This window comes from Neophocaena asiaeorientalis, unplaced genomic scaffold (genome assembly GCF_003031525.2).
Source record: "Neophocaena asiaeorientalis asiaeorientalis breed wild unplaced genomic scaffold, Neophocaena_asiaeorientalis_V1.1 scaffold399, whole genome shotgun sequence".
NCBI lineage: Eukaryota > Metazoa > Chordata > Mammalia > Artiodactyla > Phocoenidae > Neophocaena > Neophocaena asiaeorientalis.
In genome coordinates, this window is record NW_020173964.1 from 1,564,153 (window position 1) to 1,576,892 (window position 12,740).

Below are 12,740 nucleotides of genomic sequence, written 5' to 3' on the forward strand. Positions count from 1 at the left end.
GTAAAAATCAGTTTAAAAAAAAAAACAAAAAAAAAAAAAAAAAAGAAAAACAAAAAAAAGTTCTATCAAGAGAGAACTAAAGAAGTCAGAGAAATCTTTTTCATTCTACAACCAAAACCTCCAAAAATTCTTCCATAATTTATCAGCAGGAGATTTGATTTTGCTAACGGCAGTTGCTATGGCACAGGTTTTCTTTGCTGATTCTTCCATGGCTTCCTCTATTTTTCAAAGGTTAATGTGGCCACTTAAAATCCCATTGTGATGAACCTGGGGACGTGGACACACACTGGCCCAAAGCAGACTTGCTCATTACAAACCCCCAAAAAACCTAAGAAGGTGCAAAATGTGTTCACAGCAATATTCCCTCTGGAGGTAAGGTTTTAATAAAGATGAATTTTCCCTAAACAGTATATAACGGTTAACATTTGATTTTATTGGATTGCTCGTTAACACTGGTAGGAATTATATTCTGTGGACTACAGATTCTTAAGTAAGAATATTACTCAGCCATAATAAGAAATGAAATTGAGTTATCTGTAGTGAGGTTGATGGACCTAGAGTCTGTCATACAGAGTGAAGTAAAAAATAAATTAAAGAAAGGAGAAAAAGAAAAAGAAACTGGCAAACCAGTTTGATAGATTTATAACGCATGTGATGAACATCAGTCACAATCCCTAGGTTTTAGGCTTCTTCTTGCCAAGTTAGCATTACAGCACAGTTCAGTGAAACAATATTTTTAATTCAGTTCGTGATTTTAAAGAGAGATTTTGCAAGGGCAGGCCCCATCAAAATATTACACTATCCCTCATGTAAAGAGAAGAAGGTACACATTTTATTAAATCCCAGCATGAAAATCAGACCCCCGCCCTGCCACCAACATGCACACTATTGATGGGGGAGATAAGGAAGAATCAATCTTCAAACAATTCCAGAAAGAGAGATTTCTTGCAAGACTAGTGCCAGGGTCTAATCAGCCTCCCTACCAGGAGATGCCCCTCGATGTGTGTTGCAAATGCCTCTTTAATACAGTTGTCACTCATGCTTCTCGCCCTGTCCTCAGTGGGGTACAAAAGGAATAGGATGAGAAATTGGATCTGAATGAAAAATGGGCTTGGATCTTGGGGCTGGGGAACTGTCTGTAAAAGGACGTGGCTCTGTCCCCACTGGGCCCCTTGAGCACCAGGGGCAGGCTGGCTAGAGCTCTAAACCCAGCCAGGGGAGACAGGTGTTCTGAAGGCAATGGAACAGAGAGAAAGAAACAAAGTGGAAAAATCACCCCCCAAAAGGGAGAATGGGTTCTTTACAAAGCATCTGATTAGCGTCTTCATATAGAATTCCAGCCAGGCTTTTTCCGTGTTTATGGCACAATACTCAAGTCTGATGTTGATCCCAACAGCAACAGCATTAGCACCTGTGTTTTGAGGGACAACTTTGACTAGTATTACACTAGATGCTGGAGGAAACTGCTTCTTTTACTTAAACCACTGAAAGTAACCCCACGGAGTAGGTATTGTCAACTCCGTTTTTGGATGGGGCAAGTAAATAAGCAGTAAAGCATACTGGACCAAGATTACTAGGTGAGTAAGGGTTAGAGGGGCTGAGCTGAGGTCTGTCTAAAAACACCCAGGTCCATCCTCAGTGCCACAGCGCCACAGGCCATACAAGGGGGAGGCATGTTTCGGTTTGGATTCTACCCTGCCATCTTTCTCGCGTCAGTTTACAAATGGATTCTCGACTGCCGATCCTGAGGAACACAGCCAAACAGCCAATTCCCCAGCACCTCTGCCCAGTCCAACCCCAGTCTCCATGTATCCTGGTTCTCTTCTATCCCAATCGACATCCTCAAACACAGCTGCCAGGGACATTTTCTTCCAGTGATCATTTCCTGGAGAAGTTAAAAGGGCTTAAATATTTATCTATCCAACTCCCTCACTGTGCCAGTGACACTGAGGTCCAAAGAGTCAAGCCCTACTTAGTGGCCCACCATGCACTATCCAGCAATGACTATGACTTCAGCTGCCACAGCAAAGGACAGCTCTGACACGCCCAGGTCATTCAACTTTACCCAGAAAAGCACAGTTCTCTAGACCCAAAGGCTCGAAAGACACTTCCAGACAATATCTGGAGTTTTTGCTCCCTGACCTGCTAACCTCTGGGACCCACCCACGCCGGTGAGAGCATTCGCTTCCTCTTTGTGATGGGTGCCAAATGGGTCCTCCCCAAGGAGCCCCAGCCCACTGGTGACCCAGTGCACAGCTCTCACCCTTTGGCCTTTGTGCCCCACTGAGAAGCAGTTGCTTCTCACTGGGTCATGTTTCTCGTGCACTTTTGGAGAGATGGGGAGCAAAAGAATGAAATGGACACACTGGGGAAAAATTAACTCTGGGCTAAACCATTGGTATGATATAGATGATGGCTTTACGAGCCAAATACAAATCATCAGACAGGAGCTCATGCAAATGTCAGCTCTCACTGTAAGAATTCACCAGGAAGGGAAGGGAAAGTGACTATTTCTTGAGCTCCTACTATGCACCAGGTTAATGTACCAGATACCTTCATAAACATGCCTGCACTCAATCCTCACAATAATCCCTCGAGGTGTGTAACATGCCCATTTCCATAGATTAGGAAACTGAGACTCCGGGCAATAAAGGAATGACTCACAACCTCCCAGCTGGCTCATGCGTGGGAGTCAGTCACATCTGAGCAGCTCTCAAGTCCAGTGAACCTGGCTGCCACTCAACACTCTGCAAGTTCAACAGTCGAGTTCAAGTACGACAAGGTCCCAAATTGCAAGTTATGCTTTGGCACTGATGTTCTCCTTTGAGTTTTCCTCTCCCTTCATAGACGCTTCTTAAACATCCATTATGTTCTTCACACTCCTTTTCTCAGTCTCTCTAGTCTCTCGGGCAAATGCGCACTTGTACATTTTCACGGTGCATTATTTTGCCCGCTAAATATGCATTAAATCCAAAATGCTGTCATTGGAAGCAGCATGGCAAGCCTGCGAGATTCTCAGCCTCATTCTCCGGGCCCTACTGGGACCTGTCATGTTGGACCTGCCTGTTTGACAAGCTCTCCTTGACAATGCTAAGAGCTTGGGCAGGGTCTTCTAAATGTCTCTTTTGAGCTTCTGCTAGAAGATTTGTTTCTCAATCTGTCAAACCCTGAAAAGACCAAAAGCAGCGGTCAAGCAGAAAATGTGCAGAGATAACTTGCAGCGTATAATCTATAAACATGGATGTACTGACCACCATCATAGCCCTGTCTTGTTAAGTAAAGCCGAATCAAGTGTCCACATATTCTTAAAGAGGACGGAAATCGGCAGAATACTAAGGAGGAAAACTCTCCAAAGTGACACACGAACACTGAAGGGAACTCTTTAGGGGGTGTGCTGATTCCAATATATTTTTAGCCCTACCTTAGGACAACACTCCCCTGGGACAGCTGATTAGGATATACAAATAGATACTTGTACTGTTGTAGGACAATCTTAAAATGCCCCTGTTTCTCATATTTGGCTTAAGGGAGTAAAATCATCCTTCAAAACTCTGCCCCACACAGAGCCTTGACACCAAATCTTGGACAGCTACTCTTATCGCTTGAACTATAAAGCAAATCTAACTGCAGGTCACAGATGGTGGGAAATAACCAGTTTGCTAGTCACTTCAGACAAAAGGAAAACCAAACAGGGCAACAAGGAATATAAAGGATTCTGTTCAAAGAGTTCAGTCAGCCCAAAAGTAGGGGCACCACCACAATTTCTAAATCTCATATGTCCAAAGGGGAAAGCAAGAGATTATATACACAGAAAAATAAAGATGATAATACCGCAGCAGTGTCACATCTGGCCCTAAGAGCCAGAGTCGATGATCTTTTATCCTCACAAAAATCCTGGGACATAGTGCTACTATCAGCTCCATTTTATAGATGAGGAAGTAAGGCACACAAGGGAAAACAACCTGCTCATGGTCACACAGCTGAGATTTAAACTCAGGCAATCTGACTCTGGAGTTTATCCCTTTAAGTCCCATTATATTGCCTTTCCTAGTTAAAGGCCCACTCATCCACTGAAAAAGGCAAAAAACACACGGTATTCCAGTATGAAACTCAAAGCAGTTTTGCCAACTGAGTCCTGATTTTAAAACTTCTTGGGAATTCCCTAGCAGTCCAGTGGTTAGGATATGAGCTTTCACTGTTGTGGACCCGGGTCCGATCCCTCACTGGGGAACTAACAGACCACAAGCTGCATGGCACGGCCAAAAAAAAAAACCAAACCCAAAACTTCTTGGATTCTCTAATGCAGGGTCTTTAAGAGTTTTCTGTCGAGCCAGAAAGTCAATGTTTTAGGCCTTGTGGGCCATGCAGTTGTTCATGACTATTCGATTCTGCCAGAGTAGCATGAAGGCAGCCATAGACAGTATGTGACTGAACAGCATCGCTGTGTTTCAATAAAACTTTATTTACAAAATAAAGGTTGGGCCCAGGGGTTTTAATGCATCATCATAACCTCTAGGTAGCACAGCATTCCATACTTAAGCAAGAACTGAGCTCTCCAACTGGGGAAGCTGTGAGCAAAAGCGGAGAACAATATAAGATATATATTTGGAGCTGTTGCAAATGATTTTGGCCTTGGAAAAACTGGGTGAGAGAATGATCTCGTCAGTATTTTCTGATCTTTCTAGCAAAACCGGGTAGAATGAAACAGCTCAGAGTAAACAACCCATCAAGTCAACAATTTTCACTGATGAAGATTTTTATCGATACAGGTACGTGTGTGGTGTGTGTTGTATGTGTGTGTGCATGCGTGTATGTTACATGTGTTTATTATTTAGTCTCATCTAGATAAATTCACATACTGGGGTTGGCTAGAACTCTGTACTGGGATCTCTAAGTCTGTCTATTCAGAATATAAGGAAGAAAAGGAAAAAGAGCTGGCAAAAACAAAAAACTGGAGGCAGAACAGTCCGGAAAAATAATCAGCAAGAAATAAATCTACTATCTCCTTAATCTTGAAAGTCAATGTTGTTTAATCCTCTTTCTTGGGCCATGGTGCTGATCAACCCCAGGCACTCATTTCCAATAATCAGTTCAAGTCCTGAGAACCTGTTTCAAAGCCAGCAGATAGTAACTGCTGGGTCAGATCCTTCTAGGAATATATATATTTTACAACCCCAAACAAACAAACCAAAAAACTTCCACATCCCTAATCCTCTGTTTCAAATTGTTAAGATCCATGCTCTTCAGGACAGAAGAGTTACATGTGCCCCCGAGGTTTTCTTCCAGAGAAAGAAATCAGTTTATTTACTGAAACAAATTAAGAATAATTTCTGCTTTGCAAAAAAGAAGACAAACAACAACAGAAGAAGACAAACAACAGCCACCAACCCTCTTAGCGTACATACTACTCTGAATCAGGAAAAAAAAAAATCCAAAGTATTATTGTTATAACATATTGTAGTCATATTCTACATCAACCAACAGATGTTTCCTGTGAAAAAAACAAACAAAACAAAAACACAAACCTCTGAGTGCTCCACATTGACATTATTTCCTGCATATTAGCAAAATTAAAACGTATGTGCTCTAACCTGTTCCCAGTCTCTCCAGGGGATTCTGCCTGAGAAGCAAGGTAATCAGATCCTGGGCATCAGGTGGTGGCGCCTCATCCTTTTCAGGCCAGTTGATCTCATCTAAGGGGAAGAAAAGTAGTTTACGACTTCACTGCTGAAAGGCTGGTCCACATCCCAACAGCGTGGACATCACCCGGGAGTTTGTTAGCAATGCAGAATTTCAGGCCCCACCCCAGACCTGCTGACTCAGAATCTGCATTTTTAAGAAGACCTTCAGTTGATTCCTAGGCCCAGTCAAATCTGAGAAGCACTGCCGCACAAGATATGAACAGCACAGCTGTCAACAAGGCAGGGAGAGAACACTTCAATGAGCAGTACCTCTCATCTGCCTTTTAGATTCACTTTTCTTTGGTAGAACTGGGTCACTACTAATTGGTCCTCTAGTTATTAAGAGGGCTCAATATAGCGGAAACTCTGAACCTCTGTGTTTTAGGCGATCGCCCATCCAGGGATCATGGGGAGTCAGGGTTTCTCTTTACCATCATCCTCAACTGAGAACCTGGCCACAGCCCCAGGGTTCTTCAGGTCCAAGAAGCAAAAAATAATTTTGTAAAAATAACCATTTCCAGAGACAAAGGAAAGGTCAAAATGCTAAGACTGAAGAAGAAGAAAAAGAAGAAAAAAAAAAAAAACGCCAAGGAATTGTAGGAATGGAAGTACTTAAAATCTGTCATAAATATTAGAATATGTCCTACATTCTAAAGGCGTTTGCCTGAAGATAGGTGTGCGTGCTTGTGTGCGTGGGAATGCAATAAAAACATGAGTTATTTCTGCATGTGCTTGCCTCTAGCTTCCTCTGCTGCAGTTCAAATCTGATTTGGAAAATAGAACATGAATATGCGTCTGAGCCATAAGGCATCGACAGAACAAAGCCAGCATTTGCTCCTTGTGTTAATTAAACAGTTGATTCCTCTTGCCATTCATCCTTGATATATCAGAAAACTGCCTAGTTATAAATCCATAAAGAGCTCAGATATTGTATAAAAGGGTTATACACTGCGGGCAACTCACAAATCTACTTTGTTAAAGTTTACAAACATGCCTGGCTCGCAAAATCGATGATGGAAAATAATTCTGTGATTAAGAGGCTCCTCATACCAAAAGGAATGGTCCCCCTATTTCCACTGTTGGACACTCTAAGCGCAGTCCGGAATGGACCAGAGGTAGGTGATGAAGATGTGAGTGACGACTGACAGACTTTGAGGAAGAGAGGCCTTTTTGATCTCTGCTCCAGGGAAATTTATAAAAACAGCAGGTAGGGTAGTAATAAAGCCTATTTAATTATCATTTAGTTTTGCCACAAGCCACACAACAATAGTTAGGGTCAGCTTGCAGGTTAAGATCTAAAGGTTACTGAATTTAAATGAAAGATGAACAGCTGTTAAGAAATAACATTACACCATAACAACTACCAATGAAATCATTAACAATCTGTGGATTAAATTTGCTTCCTCCCCATTCTCATTATTTATTATTTGGTCGACATTTGTTTTGGGTTTATTACCTTTTTGTTAATTTCTTCACTGTGCTAATAGCCATTTTTCCCATTTGTGTAAATGTTACCCATGTTAACCTTTTATTCCCTGGTGCAACTTTCCCACTATGGAAAGGAAGACTGGACAGCAGTGAAATCACTTGCAAATCCCACGCCAATTTCTTTTGCGGAAAAAGTACACCATAAAGATTGGTCACATTGCTAGTACATTTCCAAATTCCATGTTAACAAAACTTCCCCAGATCAATTCCCAACACAAATTGCTCCCTTGAGATTGTGAAAGTCAGTTATGTGCTATGATGAGTGAGTTCTTTTAATTTGTTGGCTAAACCCTTTGATAAAGGTTAACTTTTTAGTAAAAACAGTGATACTCCCCAGAATTACATTAAATAGCTGCTTCCCAACAGCAGCTTAGAGATAACTGCTGACAATATTTACCACTGATGACTTGTCCAAATAGCTCTTCTGGAGTGTCCCCAAAGAATGGCACGCATCCAACCAGAAATTCATAGAGGATAATGCCCATGGCCCACCAGTCTACCGGCTTCCCATAGCCCTGCCTCAGAATCACTTCTGGTGCAATGTATTCAGGTGTGCCACAGACCTAAAAGATGATTGCAAATCAGAACAATTAGAATATTAGGCATGAATTAAAATGAGCAAGATGGCTAAGTATCAATTATTTTGCCTAGAGTGCACCTGCTCAACCACATGGAACCACATGGACAAAGAATTTAAGAACAGTGATTCTAAGTCGGTAACTATCATACCGAAAGCAATGAATTACTTAAAACACCAAAAAAAGCAAAGTTTAAAATGCTGCTCTAATGTGAAACTGTGTGTAATGTCTAATTTCAAATTTGAGTAGTTTTACTTACTTTACAAAAACATTTGTAATCCTTAGATTTAAAATAATACTGCATTTTTTTGTCCGTCACTATCAGAGAGAGTTTTAGTATTTATATGACTGAAATATATGCACATCCTGGTTACTTCATAAAAGCCTGACAGTTGAGATGTGTTCACCTTAAGTAACTGTACAATGAACAGATTGTGGGCACACGGTAATGAGGCATGCTTAAAGGGAAATGGGCCATGGCTCGGAGTTCGGCACCTGCGATTGTACAACGCATCATGAGTTGCATGAGGACTCTACTGAGACTCCCGAACTCCTTACGAAAACAGTTTTTCCATTTGTCTCTCTCACACTCTCACTTGTGTACAGTTAGATCGTTTGTCTTACTAATAGACCATAATGTCGAGGGAGGAATGTGGAGGGACCGACATTTCAAAGAGGCCCAGGGAGAAAAATGGAAGCAATTTGCGCTTTATCAAACGTAAGGCTTATATAGACATCTAAAGCCCCAGCACTAATGTCAAGATGGCCTAGGCGAGCTGATTCTGAATTCCACTGTCAACACTGCACTTTGTATTTCTCTCTGGAGCCAAACAGCACGCAAGCTTACCTGTTTGTCCAGGAACTCTCGAGCATCCTTCTCAATATGACCCTCATAAAGATTGGTAGTCATGCTCATTAGCCCCACCTTGGATAATCCAAAATCTGTCAGCTTTATGTGCCCCATGGAGGTGACCAGCAAACTGTGAAGCAGAAGGACATATATCACAAACACTCACTTTGAAGCTCATTTTTTGTTTTTACTTTTCTCCCTCCCACTGTGAATTGATAAGACTGTGTAATATACAGGTATCAATCTTATCACAAAACCCAGCCGGCAAAGAGATGAGGTCACACAAAGATGTTAAATATGTGTATCTGGCGGCTGAGAGTAATCCACAAGGGGGAGGCCAGAGACCGGGCTCTGCCCATCTTCCTTGGAGATGTCACATACAGCATCATTTACAACTTGAAGCTCTCAGAAAAATTCAAGTATGGAACTCTGACACCTTTCCATTTCCAGAATAAGAAAAGAGCTGAGAAAGGGCTACTGATAATCCCACGTCACACATCAGTAACTAACATAAGCAACCAATCCGTGATTCAAATGAGACAAAAGATAAAGAACCTGGAAGAAAAATGTAGCATTGTTTCAGATTTCAACTTCTGGCTTGAACTTAAGTGTCTACTCACTAAGCACAAGACCTACATGTCTTATACATGCAAAGAATTCACATTTGAAAGCTTTATGAACTTACAGTTAATTTTTTTTTCATTTTAAGTGGCAAAGAAAATTTTAATTATTTAAAAAATTAAAGGAGTAGAGGAGTTAAAAAAAATAAAGCTATTGGAAGGATGCATGCCAAAATTCTAATAGCTGTCTTCGTTTGGGAATGTTGTGAATGAAGTTTTTTCTTTTTGTACTTCCCAAATTTTCTGTAATGAGCGTAAGTTAATTTTATAAAATTTTGGCACACTTAAAAGCTCTACATATTAATAAGAAATACTTCTAGAGGTGTCTCAGATTAGTGGAGAAAGCATGGAACATTTAATAAATGGTGTCACGATGAATACCTAGTCATTTGGGGAAAAATAGTCTATCTGTATCTCAAATCAGACACCAAAATGAACTCCACATAGACTAAAAATTAAATAAAAAACTAAATTGTGAATAAAATAGAATAGAATATCAAGGATATCATCTTGGGGGAGAAAAAATTATCTAAGTATCATTCTAAACGCCGAAACTATCCAGAAAACAACTCATAGCATTCTATGTACCTATTATTTACATAATAAAAAAAACTAAAAATAAATTAACTAACCCTGGCTTAATACTCTTTTTTTGTTTGTTTGTTTCTTATAAGCTGCTATTGTAAACACCATAGCCTTTAAAAAGATTATACAAAAATCATCATGTATACTGCTAAAAATAACTCATTTTGGAACATTATGGGAGAATTTAAAAATGTACAAAGCAGCATTAAAAGAAGACATTTTTATAGACATAAACACTTTTGTATTGTGTGAAAAAAAAGACATATTTCATCAGTGTACATACTTGTCTGGTTTCAAATCCCTATGTACAATTCCATAATTATGTAGATATTCCAAGGCCAGGACTGTCTCAGCAAAGTACATCCTGGCCATATCAACAGGGAGAGGACCCATGTTCTTCATTAAGGTAGCACAGTCACCTCCTATAAAACACAAGAAAAAGACTTAGCAGGTATAGTATCAGCTGGGATTAAAGACCGCCAGTTTAGACTGCAGAATTTCCAAGTAGAATGGTCTCTATCCATAGACATAGTCGATCGTGTTCGTAAGCGGAGACTGTGTTAAGTAATCATGTTTCTACTTATGATGTGGTGTGGAGAAAATATAGACTTTTATTTAAGAAGCGCTGCTCATGAGAGAGCAGATTTGGCCTGAAGTGAAACTAAATGTTGAAGAACTGATGATGTGTTTTAAAATAAACCATTTTAAAACATGGATTCTGGAATCAGGCTGCCTGAGTTCAAATTCCGGCTCTGACTCTTACAGGTGGGGACATCTTAGGCAAGATGGTCTCGGTTCTTTCAGCTGTAATATCAGGATATGAATAGTGTCATCCCTTTTATTGTGAGGATTAAATGAGGTAATCTGTGTAAAGAATTCAGGATGCTGTCAACACATATTAAACATGTGATAAACGTTAATTATTGTTGTTAAAATAACCCTAACAAAAGTTAATAAAGCAAAGTACTGGTGTGGTGAAAAGAACAATGGGTGGAAATCAGGCAAGTTACGTTTTTGTCCTGTATCTACCACTAAATATCTGGTGAAACCCCTTCTTGGGTTTCAGTTCATTCATCTGCAAAATGAAAACGATATTTAACGGTTCGTTAAGTTACAAGTTTTGGGATTCTGTTCAAACGATCACAAGGGCTTAAATTAGATGCTTTGAAAATTGTTTTGGAGACTAGGATTGACATAGATACACTAATATGTATAAAAGAGATAACTAATAAGAACCTGCTGTATAAAAAAATAAATAAACTAAAATTTTTTAAAAAAAGAAAATTGTTTTGGCCCTTGCTTATCTATTCATTTTATTAGCTTTATTTATGTCAGTAAGTCATGGCTATGGAAACACTCAAAAATTTCATGTAAAGTTGACGGAAATAAGATTACTTGGAACATTTAAAAGGTAGACCACAAACTTCCAAAAGAAAAAAAAGTGAGTTTTTTAAAATTAAACTATAGTTGATTTATAATATTGTGTTAGTTTCAGGTATACAGTTTCAGACTCTTTCCCATTATAGGTTATTACAAGATACTGAATATAGTTCCATGTGCTGTACACTAAATCCTTGCTGTTTATCTATTTTATACATAGTGGTGTCTATCTGTTAATCCCATAGTCCTAATTTATACCCCCCCTTTCCCCTTTATAACCATAAGTTTGGTTTCTATGTCTGTGAATCTATTTCTCTTTTGTAAATAAGTTGATTTATATTATTTTTTTAGATTAGAAGTTAGATTTTCTTGAATGTATCTTTCTCCTAACTCACCATTAATTTCGTACCATACACCAAAAAGGATATATTTTTAATATTTTCCTTAAGAAGATCCATTGTAATGAATGTTTTTATGATATGTGATAAAAATAAGTAGGAAAAATCCCATCACCTATATTCTAACTTTAATGACCAATTGAGAGGAGGTGCTTAGGATGAAAAGCTATTAAAAAGGGAAAACAACCTTTTTCCAAATAGCACTAATTTTCCCTTTGTTATAGTAGAGCTGGCCCTTTACAAGCAATTATGGGAAGATAATGACTGGGAAGACAGCCATCTAATTGCCTGGCCTTGGTTCCTACGTGGATACAACCATTGTATGGCACAAGTACAGAAAGCGTCAGCTGCACAAAGGAGCCAGTGGTTTCTGGGTACAGGTGTCATGTTCTCTGTGTCAGAGTGACTCACCTTCGACATATTCCATGACCATGCACAAGTGGCGCCTGGTCTCAAAGGAGCAATACATGCTGACAACAAAAGGGTTTTCTGCAAAAGTCAGGATATCCCGTTCCACAAAGGCCTGCTGGATCTGGTTTCGGAGGATGAGGTTCTGTTTATTAATCTTCTTCATGGCAAACCTCTGCCGCGATTCCTTATGCCGAACAAAATAGACTGCCCTGAAAAGGAGCACAAGAGTTGGGGTTCAAAGGAAGAGGGGATGTTTCTGGGTACAGTACACCACTTTTTTTTTTTTTTACATTCACGTGATAGCCGGGATTCAGCCCACATAAGCTATGCTGGCAACTACAAACATTCCATTCCAGGCCAAAGCCCTTTGGCTAATTGATTTTTTAAAAAAATTCTTTCAATAAAAGCTACAGGTCACACATAAGGCAAATTCATTTCACTGAAGAAAATGGACAGTCTCCAGAGTGAGCTACTTTCCAATAGCTAGCTGTTATGTTCAGTTTTTCTATAACAGAACAAAATCCGATATATAAGTTAAAACAGGAAAACAATGAACAAAAGTACATACATATTCTGAGCGAGATCCTTTCTAGAATTAGATATCTATTAGGCATTTTTTCACAACTGACTAAAGCAATAATTTTCTATATGATACTCATGGGATCTACAAAAAGGGACCATAGACTATAGCTTCTTAAAGTAGCTGACTTCCAACTTGAGAGTAATTTACTTCCCATGAACTTTCTAGA

General features: G+C 39.5%; 1 protein-coding gene across 5 annotated transcripts in view; it reads right to left on the bottom strand.

The window, feature by feature from the left end:
* MAST4 (microtubule associated serine/threonine kinase family member 4) overlaps window positions 1-12,740 on the bottom strand; it is a 550,485-nt gene that overhangs the window by 27,184 nt on the left and 510,561 nt on the right. For 4 of the 5 annotated variants that reach the window (XM_024753080.1, XM_024753083.1, XM_024753082.1 and 1 more), the window contains 5 exons: window positions 11,992-12,200; window positions 10,086-10,224; window positions 8,595-8,727; window positions 7,567-7,732; window positions 5,592-5,693 (listed from right to left, as the gene is read on the bottom strand). In XM_024753080.1, coding sequence (XP_024608848.1) covers window positions 5,592-5,693; window positions 7,567-7,732; window positions 8,595-8,727; window positions 10,086-10,224; window positions 11,992-12,200 — 749 coding nt within the window. The remainder of the gene's footprint in view (window positions 1-5,591; window positions 5,694-7,566; window positions 7,733-8,594; window positions 8,728-10,085; window positions 10,225-11,991; window positions 12,201-12,740) is intronic. The other variant, XM_024753084.1, reaches the window with a different exon arrangement.